Source organism: Tauraco erythrolophus, chromosome 7, assembly GCF_009769465.1.
Source record: "Tauraco erythrolophus isolate bTauEry1 chromosome 7, bTauEry1.pri, whole genome shotgun sequence".
NCBI lineage: Eukaryota > Metazoa > Chordata > Aves > Musophagiformes > Musophagidae > Tauraco > Tauraco erythrolophus.
Genome location: NC_141471.1, coordinates 28,707,716 through 28,728,935, shown reverse-complemented (window position 1 = coordinate 28,728,935; position 21,220 = coordinate 28,707,716). Strand labels below are relative to the sequence as shown.

At 38.9% G+C, this 21,220-nt stretch overlaps 1 protein-coding gene across 1 annotated transcript in view; it reads right to left on the bottom strand.

The window, feature by feature from the left end:
• Positions 1 to 786: 786 nt before the first annotated feature.
• Positions 787 to 21,220, bottom strand: part of SDHAF3 (succinate dehydrogenase complex assembly factor 3) — a 31,560-nt gene continuing 11,126 nt past the window's right edge. Inside the window, exon 2 of the mRNA XM_086615017.1 lies at positions 787 to 990. Within this exon, the coding sequence (XP_086471143.1) occupies positions 787 to 990 (204 nt within the window). The remainder of the gene's footprint in view (positions 991 to 21,220) is intronic.

Sequence of the window (21,220 nt, the reverse complement as noted above, 5' to 3'; positions counted from 1 at the left end):
TCTATTACCGATAAATTAGAGATGTTTGTTATACAGTATTATCAATAGGACAGTATCCGTGATTGAGGAGTTTGCAAATTCCAGTCTATATAAAATATTGAATAATATGAGATACTGAGCTTTTAATGGGCCTTTGAATCCTCACTACAGCACAACCAACTCATGAAGGCTTTTTTTATATTTTAGATTCTAACAATAATCTGAGTCTAGCTTTGAAAAAAGTGCAGTGGTTCCTTCAAGATCAATTTAATAATGAACTACATCTTTTATTTTAAAGCACATTTCACAATAAAGCTCAAGAAGAAAAACAACTTTCAATTTTAACAGCAGTATATGTTTTGTGTTTCTAATATTGGTCGTTTCTTTCCATTGAAATAAGCCCACTCTAGTATCATACTTTTGTTCTTTCTCTACTGAGTCCACATCAGAAAACAAATGCTAATTGCATCTTTTCCACATTAAGGTAGAAGATGATACACAAACAGAAAGATGTTTTGCCCAATGGGTGTCAAGATAAAAAAACACAACTTTCTCTTTTAAAAATGTCAATTTACTTTTACCAAATTCTTTAAGTCTCCACATTCCATTAGGGAAAAAAGAAATATGTTGTGATTATTCCATCTTAACATTTATTCTTGCATAGAAAGCCACATAGCCAGAGACATCCGTTTCAGACAAGTTATGGCATCAGCAGTGCCCATCATTCCACAGAAATCACATTTAAGTCAACTGGAAAAGGAAGCTTCAAAATTATTCCATATGCATTAAAATAATTTTTAAACTCCTTCAGGTTTTATGTTCTGAGTCTTTAGAAATGGTGATTTTTTTATTAGGTTTGGTAGCCTCATCCATCAGTTCCTTCAGCTGCCCAATCTGCTCATCACGGAAGTCATTAAGTTTTTCTTCTGTGAGCTGGATTCCATATACAGTCTTTTCTCTCAAGTTTTGTTTGTCCTCATTAATTTGTTGCTGTATCAGTGCTGCATAGTTCTAATAAGGAAGGAATACAAAGGTCATAAAAATGACAAATGTAAGTCAACTCTTTTTAATACCATTTTACCATAATAACATAACTCTTATTCAGTGTTCTACAACAGTCTATCAAATCAACTATCTAAATCAACACCAAATGACAAAAAAAATACACTTTCTATAAGAAAGAAAAAGTTATTAAAACATTTCTAGTACATACAGCAAATTTTAAGCAGCTAGGTTAAAATGCATATCCTATATGCACAGATTAATTTAATTATGTTATATCATGTATTACTACCTACTGAATATTTAATTACAGATCAAATATATTTATGTAGTTATAACTATTAAAATGCTATCTAGGAGGATATCAATAGAATTCACTTTGTAAACTTACACATCTGGAAAAGTATTATTCTTGAAGATATGTCTCAGAAAAAGCAATCTACAACTAGGCAATGTCCTAAGGCCTTTCTGCCTAGCCACTCTCTGCATGTCTGGGAACTAATAAGGTCATTTGCAGTCAGCCTTGGCCTGCTCCAAAGTGGTAGGAATTCAGCAACTGTGAGACTTCCGTTGCTCTGTCAGCTTTGGAAGAAATTAGTTACCAAAATTAAAAGTACGGGGAGAGTAATAAGAACTTACTTCTTCCCTGAAGAAAAAAAAAGGATAACCATTTTTCTTCACTGTTTTGAACATAAATAAATTCATTCAGACTTAGTTTCAATCCTGTTGTAACAGAAAGCATTTGGATCATATTTACTGAAGTAACAGCTTTTATGTCAGTGGACAGGCAAAACAGTCGGTATGTGTTACACCAGTACTAGGCTGAGGCCACTATAAGAGCAAAACTTTCTCAAGGGCAGAAATGGAAGTGGTCAACAGGCTACACCAGTAATGCAGGCATAGCTGGAAAATTGCTTTCTCACCGCTTTGGAGCAATCTTTAACCATTATGACTATTCTAAATTACAACACTCAAGAGTTTTGCAAGGACAGCAGTTCTGCAAATTTAATTTGGCCAGCGGTGCTGCCGCTGACACGGCTGTGTTCAAAGCCCATCAGCACGGATCCTGTGCGCTCCCGGCTCCCTCTGCCCAGCACCAGCCCCGCTGCAGCAGCTCTCAAAGAATCTGTAGTGAGTGAATTTCTCAAAAGCCTCATGGCATGTGTTCTTACTGAAGTCAGTGAACATACTGAGATGTTTAAAAGTTAAGCACGCGTTTAAACACTGGGTTGCAAGGGAGGCTAAATTTTCGATTTTCTTAAGAGGAATTTAAAAACAAACTCCACAATTAAGAAATTAATTTCAAAAGTTAATTTTTATTGGAAAAAATACAGGCTTTTCTCCTACTTTATTAAGGTATCCTTTAAAGCACCGTTAAACTTTCAAGCACAATTCTGAATATAGTGTAAGAAACTGAACCCTCCCATGGCAGGGGGGTTGGAACCAGATGATCTTTGAGGTTCTTTCCAAACCTAACCATTCTATGATTCTATGATTCTATGACCTAAAAACCTCTATATTCTGAATAAATAAGAATGATGACTGTGTTATATGGTAACACTTTTTTTTTAAATGAAGGATCAATCAGGAGCACTCAAAAGCACAAGAGAGATAAGCATTATTTTAAGTTCCAATTTTCAGCAAAAAGGAGCCTCATTATTGCATACTGAGATGTTAATCCAATTACCAGCAAAGTTACTAAAGCCACTACTTCAGCTTTATGTCTAATAATTCCAAAGAAGTGGGTGAGAAGAAAGATCATGTGATAAATTTCAAAAGGATAACATTTACTAACATAAATATACTACACTGTTTATGGACCATGTCAAGCCTCACTGAAGTCAGTAGGATCTTACCAGTCCTGCTGCAAAGCTTAATTCATGGCTATTTAAAGAAAACAGATAGATAAAACAAACTGAGGCAAACTAAAGTAAATTTTTATTACTACAGACTCTGAACAAAACTGATTCCTCATTTCTAATAGAAAGATTTGTAGTGGTAGAATATTGTGTTAAAGTTATCTACAAAAACAGCTTCGTAATACTGAGGTTCTTCCCCACATCGCCTCTCCCCTTTTACATTAAATACGCATTCAGGAACAGTGAGACTACAGTTAATCCCTGCAGTAAACCTACACCTCAGTGGTATTACCTTATGGTAGAGTTGGTCCTGGGTTTAGAAGGAACTACACACAGTTTTTTTCTGATGACTGAAGAGTCAAACAGTAACAACAAGGTAAAAAATGATAATGGATTAAAAACTCTTCAACTTTGCGATTTACAGAATTTCTTATCGAGGTAGATGGACAAATGTGATCTCTGAAGCTGTCAGCAGACCAGTAACGCACCGACATGTTACACATCAACTATTCCACCTCATTGTATCTTCAAATTTCTGCACTGAACAATCCAGTCAGTACTGATTCTGGACTCCAAAAAAAGAAACTCTCACTGTACCAAACAACAACATTCCCATTATTGTTCAGAAACAATACTGAAAGAAAGCAATGTGAAACTCTCCACATCTTATCAACAGACCTGACTGAATGCACAAACCCTAAGAACCTCTCCATGCGATGTCCCACCAGCACAGGTTCCACAGTGGGAGAAAAGTCCTCCCCACCACTAATGATCAACCACCTGGGAGCAGCCTGGGGCTACTGCTGCAGGTGTGGGCTATGGTACCTAGAAATAACTGAAGTCCATTTAAAGACTGGTTACAATTTTACCAACTTTGCCGACTAGAAAATCATCTTTTCAAAAAATATCAAATTAATTACTGGTAAACAATCCGCAATACTTTTTTTTTTTAATCTAGCAACAAATCATCACACTTGACAAATAATCAGCATTAAAGCATCCAGACCTCAGAAGTGGTGGTCTTCAACAAAGCCACAATGCCCACTCTCACAGACACCCTGTATCCAGACACACAGGGACGGACTGTATTTGCCCATTCCTTGATGCCAGGAGTTCTGCTTTGCAGTACTCCAGCGTGCTCCCATCTGGACATGTCACCGCTGGCTCGTTTTCCCCCACTCATTTTCTAGCTGAACAAATGTTTTGTACATGCCAGAAAGCCTCAATAGTTGCGGTTTCACATTGATTTGTAATGTAAACAAAAATTCAAAATTGGACCCTGAAAAAATGCTGGGTTTTGGTTGGCTCATGACAGAAAATGGAACTTTCTCACCTAATTTTACCAAATGGCAGTGATGAACCAAAGAAAATATGTTTCAGTCTTTACAAAAGCACTGGAAAAATATCAAATATATGACATATTTCATTTTCCCTGCCTATGATGCCAGATGAGGAACGAACAAAACTGGGGATATTTAAATATTTAACACACTACTGTTCCCTCAGAAATTCATGCTGTTATTATGTGATCAGTGATTTGTGGAAAGGTAGTACAAAATTTGCTGGTACTTAGTTCTGTAATTTAAGATTCAGCTTCTATACAGAAAATGCACATGAACTTCAATATGTTGAACTCCAAAGTTTAATAAAATTTAAAAAAAAAGCTAACATTTGTTCTTTCAATAATAAACCTTCAGTCACAAAATATGATGATCACATTCCCTCTCAGGCAATAAGGAGGAGCAGGACGTTCGTCTACGCTCTAGTTTTCATTAGAACTTAATATATACAGAATTTAACTATTTCCAACTGTCATCTTCTCTACTAGCAAACTGAAAAAAACCCTTGCTTAGGTTTCCCAAACAAGGAAAATTACTTTGCTTCTACTTTTAATTTTATTTTACATATAACTACACCTTCCAAATATAACAAAACTCCTTTGTCAATTGTGACACAAATCCCTGGCAGATTTTGCAAGGGCATCTTATCCCAACGACGACTCACATTCTGCTCACAGAACCAGAGACAAAAGACACAAAACGGAAGACGAGTGAACCGCTGCACCTTAGGGGCTCTTAGGTTGGTTAGTTGGTTCTGTGCAAGTAGCTCTTACTGCAACGATCCCCTGCCTGCACCAGCTGTACACTTTCTGGGCACCTACATGAAACAAAACAAAACAGAACAAAACAAAACACAAAACAAAACAAAACAAAACAAAACCATCAGCTGAATGGTAGAAGCTTTTGCCCCTTGTATATGACTGCCACCAGAAACAAAGAGGATGGGAACCAAGTCCAAGTCAAGACAACCTCTCATGACCATTTAACATGAAAACACAGCTGATTTATCCCGTATTCATTCCCAGCATGCTGAGCATCCATACCACAGATACCCTCAGAGTCCCACTCTTCCCAGTATCTATCCCAGTCTTAAAGGAGAGTAACAGTCCGAGGTGCAGACTGGCCAGGTCCCCGCATTGCCAACGGTACGTGCAACCGCAGAGACACCCCCAAAACTCTCCATAGTGCCAATGCACAGAGGCAGATGCCCCACCTGAACTCTCTGATGCACACCTTAGAGATGCTGGTTTCTGCCCACAGATCACGTTGGCATCTACAGCACATAAGCTGAATCCAGCCATTAGGCTTTCTTAAAATCCCAGGACATGATTTCTACAAAAACACAGATGGCAAGTATTTGCTGTAATCAATAACCACAGAGGCTTTTATTTAAATTCACTAACTGAAGCGAATAGGCAGTTTTCCTCTGCATGCTGATTCATAAGCATTTGCAGAATGCCACAAATTCATCAAAAGGGCAACGGGATGGGTGACAGTTGAGGTTTTAAAACACCACGTATTACAGAAAGGGTGGCAGCCTTGCTATTTTCAAAGCTGAGAAAGGATTAAATACAAACACAAAAGCAAAAACCCCACAACCAAAAGCCCCACTCCCTGATTGCCAGATGTACAGACTCCTATGTGGTACAGTGCATGTTGATAGATAGCCATCTCATATGGGAATACGAAATGCTGATAGACGTTTATGATTTGATAGTAAGAATAAATGGGTTAAGAGTCTGTTTGTCCATTTTCACTGGGAAGAACGATAATCATGATTTCTGTTTTCTTTGGCGTCCGCCTCAACATGTACAATGCTACATTTTAGACTATTGCTCAAAAAACCGCTCTTAAGATTCATTTATATAGAAAAAGTCAGGATAGACATGTCTGTTCACAGTAACCACCTGTACAATTCACTTTCTTGTCAGATTTTCTCTTTAAAAAAGGCCTAAAATGTTAATCTCCCTGAAGCAGTTAAAGTATAAATCCAACGAATTCATCCATTCCAAAAGACTATCTCCTCTTGCAGTCAAATTAATGGTAACGCTGGTAAACAACAACATTACTAGGGCCAGATCAGAAAACGCTACTCTGAGACATGTTAAACAAAGAGGGCACAGTCAGGCACTGTAAAACACTATAAAATTATTATAAATTGATTCTTCTCAGGGTGACATAAAAAAAAACAAAACAAGCATGGCCTGACGGGCCTGACAGACCACCCTCATCGCTCCCTGGAAGTTAACTTAAAATTGCAGCATTTCAAATTCTTTTGCTGCTATTAGAAGCAAAATCAAACACATGCTGCTTGGACAGTAGCATGAAGACATGACTGTGAATGAACAGCACAGCAAGGAACAATCTGTTCTTATCATTGTGCAGAGATATGTTGAATGACTTATTTTATGCACGTTCTGACAGAATTCTGCAATTGATTTACTGTATTTTTTTACTACAAAACTGTTTTGTTTGTTAAACTAATTGAGTATCAGCAAAAGACAAAATCCTTACAGAACTGATTTTTAAATGGGAGACACACCTCATGAAATTCCAGAGCATCTTCATATATTTTACCTGAAGCTGTAAGTATAGTTAGAAATGTAGTAACAAATCCAGGAAAATTCTACCACGCTTAAGATCAGCTTAACATACAATTTCAGTGGATACCTTCATACACTCGTGTACACATGAAGTCATAACGCCCTACACTTCACCCTATAAGACCACTTTAAATAGCCCATAAACATTTTTAAAATGGCATAAAATACAATTACTGTCAAATAAATTACCTAAGCTGAATAAACAGCTATGTGAAGTCACACATCCTCTAACAGGAACAACGTATTATCAGGCAATTTCAAACCACCTTTGTTTTTGCAAATGACACACCACGATCACTTAAAAAAAAAAGTCAATATACTATAAAGGGTGGTGAGTAAGCCTGCCTCCTGCTTTTGAAAATACGCATCAAATGTTATTTGAATGATACCAGGTAATGACATATGTCTGGCATTATCAGTTTGTTATGTGGAAAATTAAAATAGTAATCGCTGGGAAAAGGGCAACAGAATCAAGATGGGAATTTCGCTCTAAAGGTACCCAGCACAGCAGAGGACCTCTGGGGAATAAAGATCTCTAGCTCCTACTGCAAGGCGTGACAGAAGGTGAAAAAACAACTTTCTGGCATTTAAATCACCCAAGCACCCATCGCACGTGTAACAGCAAATCAGAGGCAACTCTTAGCAAGAAGAACTTCTACGAACATTCAGCACTGGCTTAATCCTGCTCCTGCGGAAAGCCTGATGGATGTCAGGTAAAGTGGTTACTGCTGAGTGGTTTTGCAGAAAAAACTTTTTATGGACTATAGTGTAAGCACAAGGGGGAAATCGTAAAGATTATTCTCTTTCTGAAAATGCTATAGGACTTCACATGTAGCCCTGGAAAACACCAACATCCAAAAAGTATAAGGCCAAATGTTTCATCCACGGCCACTCCAGCTCCGGGGCAGCAGATGATGCTCACATTCTGAGCAACAGTTAAGGCCTCCGAAATAGCATTGTGCTCCAGTTAAACAAAGCATTACAAACAAATTGATGATCATAAAAATACGGTTACACTGTAAATTTACCAGGCATATGCAAGAAAAAACTAGCAACAAGCTTATTTTTTATAGAAACCAATGGCTTTCCTCATTTTTCTTGTTCTAGCATCTCCTTCATTATCAATGCCAGCACCATCCACAAAATGTTTAATATCTACTACGAGAGGCAGAGTTGTGCAAAGTAACACTAAATCTTCTGGTTTCAAAACCAGGAAGACTTTCCCAGCACAGACACATTAAAGAAAGCCAAAGAACGGCCCTTCAACAGGGTGGTTCGGGCTAAGGCAGCCATAGCTGCAAAGTCAGAGACCCGAGAGGGTGCCGCAGCCAGCAAAGGCTGTAACAACAGAGGTGAGCAAGCAAATGCTCTTCAAGTCCTGTGTTCACCACTGCTTATCTTGAGGGATCACTTAAATAATATTCTACTCCTCTTTGCATTCACACACAAACCTCTGTTGCTCAAATTAAGCATACTGGAAACTCAAACTCTTTGGCTTGAGTGAAGCACCAGGGTTGCTAATGGATGGGATATCAGTGACTATGCTATAGGCCACGGATTTAATTAGCTGTTCTTGCTGTATGATTTATCTATATTTCATGAGAGTCATTTGGTTATAAATGATGCTGTTCTGAGATCTGTTTACCACATTCTGACAGCTTGTAGACATAAAGAATAAGATGCCTTAAACAAGCTGAAACATCTGCCATTTCTGTTACATTTCAAATTCAGCTATCCTTGATATTTTCCATTAAAAATAGAAGGGGTCAGTTAAGCAGAAGTTAGGATGCAACATCTTAAATAGGTACATTTTATTCACAAATTTGCTATATATAAAAACATGAACGCTTAAGAAACAGAGTAGCTTACATGACCAGTCATAAGGACACTGGGTTGAAAGTTTAAGCACATATAAGTAAGAATCAAAAGGGTATCAGAAAGAATACTTTATTTTTATTAAAGCTGAAACATTATTTTGAAAAAAATAGTCTTCTCAGAAATTAAAGGAAAGCATATTTTCATATAAATTTTTGAAATGTTCAGCTTTTGAGAACAAAACAAAATTTTTAAAGCCTTTTTTTTCTAATCCAGCAACAGTGCAAATCACATTCCGCCCAGGACAAGACCCCTGTCATTGCCCTGTGCACCACCACCTCTCGAGCAGGGCAGCTGGGAAACCTGCAAAGAGGAAACAAATCCCAGAGTGGGGCTAAACCAGAGCAGGAAACTGACAGCTACCGTCCCTGCTCCTCTGCTGAGGCAGCCACCACAGTGGCACTCCAGAAAGGGAAGAGAAAAAAGGGACAGCAGAGCAACACACAAGAGTCCATTTCAGCACAAACGGAAAACACAGAAGGTACAAAAATTACAGTTTGCCAGAGGTGAATCTGGTTCCTCATGTACCCTTCAAGATCACAAGCATGGGGAAGCCATCTCACTACGGGATAATCTCCTACCCCCAAAGAAAAACTATGCAGGTGAAATAAAATCCTCTCTTTTCTAACAAATACACCAGATTGTAATTAATGAGAAGCTCTAAAAACAAGTTGTGCAAAGAGCAGCTTGGATAAGCCATTTTGTATTTCGGTTCACTATTAGATGGAGAGATCTGTAGAGGCCATTTCAAGCCAAGGGGATAGTCTAGCAGTAGCGATGGCGATTGTCTACATCTAAATGCTACATGTCTAAGTGAAGCTGGAGACGTAGGTTGTCTTTGTGCTGAGCATCAGAGAGAAAAACTTCTGTCTTAAACGTGATGTGATGACTAGACACACTGTCCTCCAGAGATGTGGGTCTCATCACTGCGAAAGCAACTATGTGTCAGTGGCTATAGATGACTGGCTCCAACCAACTTCCTTGCTTTCTTATAGCAAAAGGAAAGAGTTCATTAGCTGTTTTGTGGGGTTTTTTTAATTACAAAAGGGAACAAAAATACCATTTCTCCTTGAATGAATCTATATTCTCTGCCCTAGAGTTTGTCTTCTCTTTGGGTAACCCTGCCGAAGTTAGGCTCAGTAATATCCTGAAGTCAAACATACGACGGAAAAAAAAAAAAAAAGTTGTAGATCCTTTTTATCCCTAGAAAACTTTTATTATGTGTGTTTGGCCACACTTGGGCCACAACAACCCCCTGCAGCGTTACAGGCTTGAGGAAGTGTGGCTGGAAAGCTGCACAGCAGAGAAGGACTTGGGGGTGCTGGTCGACAGCCAATTGAACATGAGCCAGCAGCGTGCCCAAGCAGCCAAGAAAGCCAATGGAATCCTGGCTTGTATCAAAACCAGTGTGGCCAGCAGGAGCAGGGAAGTGATTGTCCCCCTATACTCAGCACTGGTGAGGCCACACCTTGAGTACTGTGTCCAGTTTTGGGCCCCTCACTTCAAGAAGGACGTTGAGGTGCTGGAGCAGGTTCAGAGAAGAGCAACAAAACTAGTGAAGGGTTTAGAGAACTTGTCCTATGAGGAGTGGCTGAGGAAGCTGGGACTGTTCAGTCTGGAGAAGAGGAGGCTCAGAGGGGACCTTATTGCTCTCTACAATTACCTAAAAGGAAGTTTGTCATGGTTTGATGTGGAGGGGGGGCTGGTTCTGGTGGCAGGAGAGGGGTTTTGCTCCCTGCGACCTCCCCGGTTTTGGAACCAGGTTAGGCTTAGTTCTGGCCACCAGATCAGACTGCCATCCCCCTCAGGGTTGAGCCAATAGGGCGCCTCTGCGAATTGCCCTATTTAAGTCAGGACAAAGGAACCAGAAAAGGTGCTTCGCCCAGGATCGAGCAGAGAAGGGAGGAGGGCACTGCCCCTGCTCCCGGCTCCCGGCCGGGCAGCTGCCTGCGTCGGGCCAGCGCTGCCCACGGAGAATGGCGGCGGCGGAGCCAGCTGGGGAACTCGGGGGCACCCCACTCCCGGGGTGCCCACTGGGCTGAGTTCACCTGGAGAGGACTGAGATCTGAGAGAAACAGCCGCATCGACAGCAGGTCAGTGAGGATGGAGCGGGAGGAGGTGTGCCGGAGCCGAGTTTCCCCTGCGGCTGATGGTGAGATAGCAGGCGGCCCCCCTGCAACCAGGACGGCCTCGGTGGAGCAGAGACCCACTCGCAGCCCGTGGGGAGAAGATGCCTGAGCCTGAGGATGGTCGTGTTGGGACGCACGACAAGGCAGAGAGGCATCTGGAGTCTGCGTGACGACCCACGCCGGAGCGAGTGGCTACAGCTCCCTAAGTACCCGAGACTGTGGTAAAGCCCACACCGGAGCAATCTGTGGGGAAGGATTGTTTCCAGTGGGCTGGACTCACGCTGGAGAAGTTTGTGGATTTTTCCTCGTGGGTAGGGGATCCATTGGAGCAGGGGAAAAGGGTGTAAGGACTCCTTCTCCTTTAAGAAAGAAGCAGCAGTAACAGCACGGAATGAACTGACCTGCACTCCCCCAGTCCCTGCCCCCTGTGCTGCTGGGGGGAGGAGGTAGAGCTGGGAGGAAAAGGAAAGGGGGGGGGGGGAAGGTGTCGGTTTTAAGATCTGGTTCTGTTTCTTTCTGTCCTCTCAAGTAATCGGTTTTTGTTTCCCTTTGTCCTTCTAAGTAATCATTAATAAACTGTTTTGCTTTGAGAACAGCTCTGCCTGTTTTGCCCAGAACCATGGTTGGTGGGTGCTCCCTCTGTTCTTGTCTCAACCCTCAGTCCCTTTGGTTTTTTTTTCTCTCCTCTCTACTTTACTGGAGAAGGAGAGACTGTGTGAGTTTTAGTTGCTGGATCAGCCTAAAACCACGACAAAGTTGTAGGGAGATGGGGGTCAGTCTCTTCTCCCACGTCATGAATGACAGGACGAGAGGGAATGGCCTCAAGTTGTGCCAGGGGAAATTTAGATTAGATATCAGGAAGAATTTCTTTACAGAGAGGGTTGTGAAGTATTGGAACAGGCTGCCCAGGGAGGTGGTGGAGTCCCTATCCCTGGAGGTGTTTAAAAACCGTGTAGATTTGGTGTTGAGCAATATGGTTTAGGGACCCTGACAGTGCAGGGTGAATGGTTGGACTCGATGATCTTGAAGGTCTCTTCCAACCAGACGATTCTATGATTTTAATTTCTGATGATGAAAGACCACGTCATCATTTCTAATTACAGTGCACAGAGGTAACACAGATTTCTCCAGGACAAAGTCACTGGATCACAAAGAATGGGAACAACCAGAAAACTTCAAAGTTTACTAAAAGTAAATCTGAAAAGAAAAGCCACAAGAACTTTAACAATATAATGTTTTCCCAGGAGATTCAGGAAGGATGCTAGAATATGTAATTATCGACGAGATTTCAGGATAGTGATCACAGCAACACAATGATGCACATACTGCAAGTACACAGAACTGTTACCATGCCAGGGGTTGGGGTTTTGGTTGTTTGCTTGTTTGCAGTTTGGGAGGAGAGAATGAAAAATTGTCCAGCTAAAATGGAGCCAGGGAATATAATTATGTAATACTTAGTAATCAGCATGGAGAATTATTATTTGATCAGGAAGGTAAAAATGGACTACTTTTTTTTTTTGAACACAGTTTACTAATATTGTTAAACTGGAAGAAATTATGTTTATTTAGAGGAATGCAAAAAAAAGCTCAAGCACTAACTCAGCTTTGTTTATAGCTTAAATAGCATGTTATTTTAACATCCTTTTTTCATGTAAGACTTATGAGATCATAATTTGAGGTGAAAGTGGGAAGTCTGTGGCCTGACCAGCAAGGTAAACACATATCCTATGCTATTAAGTCCAAAATGGAGCACAACAGCATTACAGTACATCACTGACTTTACTGTCATTTATGGAAAAACAAGCTGTGATTAATCATTTCTTTCTGGATGCACAATAGTTACGTCAGTATTGTACATCAGGGACAAAATCTAGGTCACTAAAAGCTTTTTGCACCATCTGATAACAACCATAGTCTTTAAGATCCTCTCCACTTATGTTAATAAGCTTCATCTCAGGCCTTAAAGAGGAAGCTTCAGCTCATTCTAGGGAAGAAGAAAGGGAAAAAAAAAATATCGGAACATACTTCAAGGAAAAACAACATTCAAGAAAAAATAAAATTACCAGTTAAGTTCTGAAAAGAGAGATCAAACTGAAATGTAGATGCCGCACCAGAAACAGGGCAGGATGAAGAGATGGGAGACAGAGCAAAAGATGGTCTTGTGAACAAGTTGCAATGGCTCAACAAGATCCTATGATGGTCCTCTTCCCTTGGACAGGTCGTATCATTCAAAGTTTGAGCTCCACCCGAAAAAATACTTCTTTTATGAAAGAACAAAAATACTCTTCTCTGAAGTAAGCATCAGTGTTTGAGAGGCTTTTAAATTGGTACTGGAGACAAAAATACTTGAAGATAAATATATTAAAACCTCCATTAGAATATAGGAAAAAAAATGGAAAACTACTCTGCCTGGACCTTTATCTGTAAAAATGATGATGAAATTGCACTGTTACTAATAAAAAACTCTAAGACTGCTGTAACTGGACAAATAAGCTACAGACCAGAAAAGTTAAACTTCTTTCAAGAACATTGTTTCATATTTTCAAACAAATCCTAATAAATCCTCAGCAATTTGAAAGATGGTTATTTCTTGACTCAGTTTCTATTTTGCTTTGACATTTTATGTTGTGCATGGCAGCTCTTCAGCTAATAAAAAGCTATCCTCTGCATTTTTTTTCTACTGCTGATGTTTTCTCTGGCAAATATGCTACAATTTCTCAGAAAACTCAGTTTTATCATGTGCTGTTAATTTAAAGCAGGGCAAGAGAAAATACTGGAAGTATCAGTTTGGTTTTTAGGAACTTAACTTCCTCAATGCATCAGTTATGCTGTAATATTTCTATTTAAATATTAAGCTAGGAAATCTTGACAAAGTGCTTCACTGCAGATAATTCCCAAACAAATATCAACACTAAATACAGACATTTTACCTAAAACAACTACAGACTATTTTAGCAACATAATCACACAACTGTAATTAAAGCACATAATGCAAACATCACTTACAGATTCCCATATCGATTCTTTAAATAGAAGACAAGCATCTTAAATTTGTGGTTATTTCCTTCAGAAGTATTACTTCCAGATTTTCAATGAAGGCAATGATTTCATATCTAGATATTCAGAAAAGGAAAATAAAGCCTTTTTCCAAGACAACCACATTAGTTTCCAGACTGCTAGATACTAACCAAGAACACGCAAAAGATTACATATCCCAGATGATGACACTTGAAAGACTTTTCATGCATGTTCTTCTACTCAATTTACATCCAATGAAGCATTTTAAGCATACATATATATCCAGAAGAGACTCAGTATTCTTATTTTTCCATTACTCATATTCCTATATGCTCATTAGAGCCAAAACCTTAAACTAATACAGTAACAAAGAAAACCTCAAGTATAAACAAAAACTTAATCTGCAGATAGGCATCTTGCCTTTTTACTTTAATGGACCTGTAAGAAGAATAATGCGCTTGAATGAATTAAGTAAAAAATCATGGGCAATATTTAATAAACAGATCAGAAGGTCATTTGTGTAAAAGTCAGATCTATCCCTTAGGACAGACAGAAATTTCCCCAGATTTAAGTGAACATATTCTATGTTCCCTGTTCCAATACAATACATAGGGTACTAATACAGCAAAGTAAATTTGGAAACAAAAAATAGTGAGTCAAAAGCTGATTTTCTTGGCCAGTTTTACTATGGGCCCTTTAGTAACAGGGCAGAGAGACAAGCCCTACATTGGTGCTTGTGGAGGCGCTTCAAACCGACAAGCAAAGAATCATTAGAGTTCATCTGGCTGCTTCTTCAACATGGTAGAAACATTTTGAGATGTGCTCTTCATATAGCACTACCTAAGAGGCTGGACATTAATAAAAGAAAGCCTACATACAGGTGGGCTCATACACTTTCAAAAATAAAAAAAAAATGCCACTGGGAAAAACAAGTGAATTCTTACAAGTGTGTTACTTATCCAAGTGTGACGTTCAGTCTGGTACTTTTGAAAGCCCTACTCTATAGAAATAACTCCATGTATTTGACCACAATTGTTTGGTCGCAATTCAGTCCTCCTTGTTTTTAAATAGCAGCAATAGGGCATCTCCATGAAAATAAATGCAGTTATCGATCGATGTAACTGACATTTTCCTTAAGACAACTAACAATATACTGGTTTATATTTGTAAACTCACTCTGTGGAAAGAAGGCTTATTACTGCAATTAACATGTACTTCATAGTACTTAATAAAAGGCAAAAAAGATTAACTCATTAGTCTCAGTGCAAATTTTTAAAGTTCTTGTTGCTGCAGCAAAAGATGCTAAATGATGTTCAAGTTTTAGATCAGACCTATACTTCGTATACGCATAAACATACCTCTGTCAAACAAAGTTAATAATATAAATTGTTTTAAAAGTCTTCCATATCCTCCAAGCAACAGAACAAGACACAGCATTTCCTTCTTTAGTTTTATTGCTCTCGAAATTACAATGGAAAGTCCCTTACTCTGTTTTATTTTCCTGAAATATTGTATATAACATACATGCAGCCAGAAAGTCCTCTGATATAATGGTGCAGGAAAAAAGGTCAGAGAAATTATAAGTTCCCATTCTAAATATAATTCTAAAATTATGCTGATTTTTTTTAGCAGTTTCCTACGGTCAAAAAACTCTAAAGCCTACAAATCTATGTTTCTTACCAAGGATTTTTAACTTGTGAATTTTTATACAATATCTGAACTACTTCGGAGGTAGCCACAGAAGTTAACTGAAGAAAACAAATTTGCCATTAGTATCTTCAAGGATATAAAGGAGCATGCATCTCTAACTGACTACATCAGAGCCCTCAAATCTGAAAAACCCAAAAACTTCTGTAGTCATTTGTAAGTCACTATCTATTTATCCCTTTATCCAATAGCTCTGACACTGAAGAGGATATTTAGCGTCTGCCACAATGCAGTAAGCATGGTCTGGGCTGTCACAGAAGACTGGAGGGACTAAGTACCAAAAGAAAAAGGAAAATTCACTTATCTGCTGAACAAGTTTCAAAATACAACAAAGTACTGTAGAGACAGCTAATTTGAAAGCATTTCTGAAAAATTCCATGAAATATTCCATACTGTTCTTGGGGATATCAAACATGTATCAAATTCAAGCCTGGAACACATTCTCCTCTAATCTCTATACAACAAATACTTCAAAATTAACTCACCTAAATCTTGCTCTACTTCTTTTCGGTTTCTGCTACTGCAGGAGGTTTTCCAACAATTAAAGGGGTCTTGCTTTGAATTAGCAAATGACAGGGAAAACAGGGTAGGGGAGTAATAAAGGGATGGAAATCAAGTAAGTCAAATAGCTTAGAGTCATACGTACTTCATTCTGAAAAGAACACTCAGTTAACAGAAATCTAAGCTTTCACAACAAAAATCCAGACTGCCTACTTATTCCTAAAGATTCACAGCCACCTAGAACCTCTCGTTTTTCTCTGTGCAACCACAGGCTGTCCAGTCTCAAGCAAAAATACATGTTGAACTGGAATAGAAGTTAATTTACCTCAATAACTTAAAGGAAAGCATCTTAAAAAGAATGTGAGAACACCAGAGCCAGGAAAATATCATGGCAACATTTCAGAAATGCAAATGCACCACTTTAAGATTGGTCAAACCAGCTTAGCTCTGTGCCCTGGCTGCCAGCCTCCCAGGTGCTTTCACAGGTGAGCACCACGGTCTTCAGCTATGGGTAAAGCACTAACGTTTGCAGCAGAAATAACCTGCTTGTAGAGCAGATATCAAGAATGGAAAGTGTAGCATATTAGCTCTACTTGTTTGTCAAAACACCCTGAGAAAACTACCTCTGCTCTGAGTTAAACGTACCATTTAATCATTTTGGTATGGTACATCTGCATACGCTCAGATGCTTTTTCCACACTAATACAATGATACTTTATCATTAGCATCAATGTCAAACTTCTGCAGTTTTTCCTGTATTAAGAAACAAACCCTTTTTCTCCTGTATATGATCAGCAAGAAAAGAGTTTTCAAACTGACTATATAATAAGTTCTAGAAAAACCTCTGCTTGCCATCCATTGACGACGCAAATAAATAGATTGCCTCAAGGTTTCTACCATTCAGAGAACACTTGAAACTATTCAAGAGGTTTCATTTGTCTTTCGAGACTTTTCAACATTAAGGAATTATCTCAACTTACATTTGCATGGCTTTAAAATACTCTGGACCTGATTAAAGCAATGCAATGCTATATGAACAATAAAAACTTGAATTATTTTTGACTTAGTTATACGTCTTAATGAATTTTGCTTGCTAGCCAAGAAAAATACAGAAAAGCAAGTCTTGTGTACATTTGCTCACAAGTAGGCAGTTACATGAGAATCAGGATGACTTCTTGTCTCACTCTCCACTCTGCAGGATGGCTTTCAGAGTACCTATTTAAGATAAACTCCCAAATAAGATACTCTGCTTTTTAATTTAGTCACAGGATTCAGAGTTAGGTCAAGATATTAAACACAGAAAAAATCTCAAATAACTTGCCTGAAGACACCAGCAGAATACTCTTGAATAGCATTTATATCACTTATACCACGCAGCAATGCTTACCCTTGAACCACATCGATGGTAAATTCTGCGGTCTTCATGAGCAGGGGTTTATTGCGGTCTTAAGGGAGGGATGAATATTAGCATGCTTTGCTGTCCTGCAGAATGTTTCATGTGTCTTTGAAAAAAAATCATGCTCGCTAAATTGGCAAATAATAATAATAATCATCATCATCATCCAAGTAATATCAATTGCATTGCACTTGTGAAGCCGCCAGCCCAGGGGAGAGCTTAGGCTAGTCAAACTATTTCTGTTCAGCAATGTAGTGGAAACTCCTCCCGCTCACCAGTATCACAAAGATGCAGCAGGTGAGCACAGCACGCAGCTGCAGCAGGTCACAGCTCTGAGCACTGGCCCTGCACAGGAAGGCATCGCATTGCGAGGGTTCCCCTACCATCCCAGCACGTGCCCCATTTCTACCACAGAAAAGACAGGTAGACTCGAATAAACAGTTGTTTACACCAAAACCCACTTGTGGGCTGCTTGCCGAGCTGTCCCTACAGGCTAGACGCTGAAGGCATCCGCACAGGCTGATCCCAGAGCCATGTCAGGTGTCACCTTGGTGTCCTGACCACACCATGCTCCTCAGCTCACCCCGGCTCCCTGTGGATCTCTGACCCGCAGGCACATACACTACAGTAAATCCAACCACAAAGCCCACCTGCTGTTACAGTGCAGGACTAGCCTTTATTATTGAGTGCTGCCCTAGAAAACCAGAACAAAACATAATTTATCTTCTGTATGTCAAAACATAATGTTTTAACATGAATTTTTAATTTCTCAAAAGATGAAAACACTGAAAACAAGACCGTACACCAATGGGGGAGGGAAAGCAATGGGATCATTTGTATTCTACTGTATTTATTTATGAGAAAAATACAACAGATCTCCTCATCTTCACTGAACTGCTTGCTATACCCACTATAGCAGTGATTTTACAAATTACAGTTTTGCAAATATCGTCCTTTACAGAATTCAGCTTAGTAATGCTTTATTTCATCAGGTGGGAGAATTTCCGTGGGAAAGTTCTGCCACAGTTGCTGACAAAATTATTATACTTATTTGGAATATCTTCAGGATCCTATCTTCCCTCAAAAACACTGCCTACAAGCAATCTAATCACAAACGAAAAGTCCAATTACTTGGGAAAAAGGAAACCTTTGGCAAGTAACTTGGTAACTTGCCAGTGACAGATGCATCACTGTACCAAAAGCTTTAATCAATAAATGGGATATGCTAAATAGTAGAAGGGGTCATGAGAACTTCATCTCACACAATAGAATTGAACATCTGAAGGTGAAAAAAAAGACAAAGCCAAATAAAACAAACTCAAAGTGCTCATTCACACTGCAATTAAATCCATTACACACTGTTGTGTGTTTTCTGCTAGACCACTAAATAAATTCAAGTGAAGCACTGTTAGATATCAATCTAGCTAATGCATTCTAAAATTGTAATACCATGAAAGACTGGAACTAAGTCTTTTGGGTACCATGGAATTGATTTTCAAAAGAAAAACCTGCACAAACTCATACACTTAATTTATTCCTACTTATACAAACAATCCATTGAAACCAATACAATAAAAATTAATAATGATGCAGACACCATTCACACCCAGTATAATACTAGTTTCCAAGCCCTTGCTAATTGCCGTAAAAGCCTTTCCATCACAGTTACACTTCATACTGTCTAGCACATTAACCCTCATTTCAGCCTCATATATAATTTATATGGCTGACTTATGTCTCAATATAAGATCAGATAAAAGCATACCAAACATATTCTTGAAACATAAACGCATATCCAACATCACACCTACATAGTTACATTTACATATAAACTTAACAAATTATTAGGTATTCAATTCTTCAAGACATATTACTCTTGAATTGAAGACAATTGATTAGAGGTACCACAAAGGATACCAATGGGTGTCAGTGATCACATATCCCCAGAGTACTCAGTTAACACTGGTACTTCAGTACCTTTTAGTTGTGAATGCTGAACTAAATTATGACTTTCTGACTTTTATCATAGTAATTACTTTTGCTTGAACACCAGAAACTTTAGGAATTTTCTCAGCTAACACTTGAAAACTATACTATAAGTCAAATCTTTCCTCCACATCCTCTACACCAAATGGCAAAAATCACAAGGATTTGTGACCAGACAAGGCCCTGAGCAACCTGATCTGAGATGGTCCTGCTCTGAGTAGGGGGCTGGACGAGGTGACCTCCAGAGGTTCCTTCCAGCCAAGGCCTTCCAGGCTACCTCTGCTTTATTACTCTACTCATCAAAAAGCCAAGATTAGGTTAAGTTATATTTTATTGACTCTTCTCAAGTTAAAAAAGACAAATCTCAAGCTACAGATAAAATCTGACATTATGTTTTGAAGATTACCAGATTTATTTTTTTTTTAATGTTCCAATACTGAATATAACAAATGGCTCTTTCCACCCACACACACACCCCAAGATAAACGTATAAAAGCAACTTAATCAACTACAAATTTCACTTTAAGACAGACAAGTTCACATACCTAAGAGATTAGTAACAGAATATTATCACTATTCAATATTTAGCTGATTTGTTCAAACTGCATCAAGAACATGAGCTTTTGCTGAACACATGCAGAAGCTAGTTTCTATCCTGTTCTTTCATAATAAACACAAAACTGGATCCACACAGATGGAAGGTGTCAGGGCTGGAAAGACAGCGTCCATCATCTCAGTCCAGGGTCTGCTAGTCCAACTGTATTCACCAATTATCAAAAGTCTTCTACTGCAGACGTCTGCAGAAGCCAAGACAGGCCTCGCTCTCATCCGAAAATCAGCTGTTAAAAAGATAGATGTTTAATGTGGAAGGCAGCCACTTCAGTGGGGATGCCAGTAGAGGGGCAGTGGGTGAAATCTGAAGGAGCAAAATTAAGTGTAACAAGACGCTGGCTGCCCGGATTATGGAATAGTTCCCAAAGGAAACCAAGATCCATCTGAAGAGCTTTTAGGGTAGTAAGAAGGAAAACAATCTTGACATTGCTGTTCTTTTAGTACAAAGTACGTTGGACAAAATATTCAGCTTTCCAACATGCTGCAGTTTGTAACACTGCTGGCTGGAACACAGGCAGAAGTCTGGAGGGTGGCTGTTAAATGCTTTATAAGTTTCTCGCTGTTTCGTTTTGACTTCACTAAATTGACATACATTGAACTTTCAAACTGTGTTATTGAAGGTATGCTTAATTTCACAGTGACTGGGCCTTTTGAAGACCATTGGGTACTTTTTGCTAGATACCCCTACAGAGAATAAACTTCAAGAATTTTGTTGCCATACTGTCATTGGTACTTGGAAAGTGTTTCTTCTGTTTATAAAATAAATACGTACAACAGAATATAGGGAATACATCAATGTTTCTAAAAAAAACAAATGTCTACCACAACTATTTTCCTTTATCTGGTCAAGTCTGGGAAACTAGGCTGCTGCTGAGGAGTGCCATCTGCTGGCAGACAGGCACTCTGCAAAAATCAGATTCACTAACAAAATTTAAAAAAAAAAAAGAAAAAAAAAGAAATCAGAGTTTACAATATTCACAAAGCAACTTTCACTTGCTTCTTGACTGACAGGATGATGATGGTTTTCTTAACAATGTTTCAGTTACAGCGATAGTACTGAATTGCCCATGAACCAGAATGACATTATTAGCGTTGCCTACGAAATTTCTTTTCACTCGTCAATCTGCAGCAGAACTAGTGAAAAAACACCCACAGCTATACAAGATCTCATCTTTGTAAACCACTAAGGACGTAATACACATGTGTTATTAAT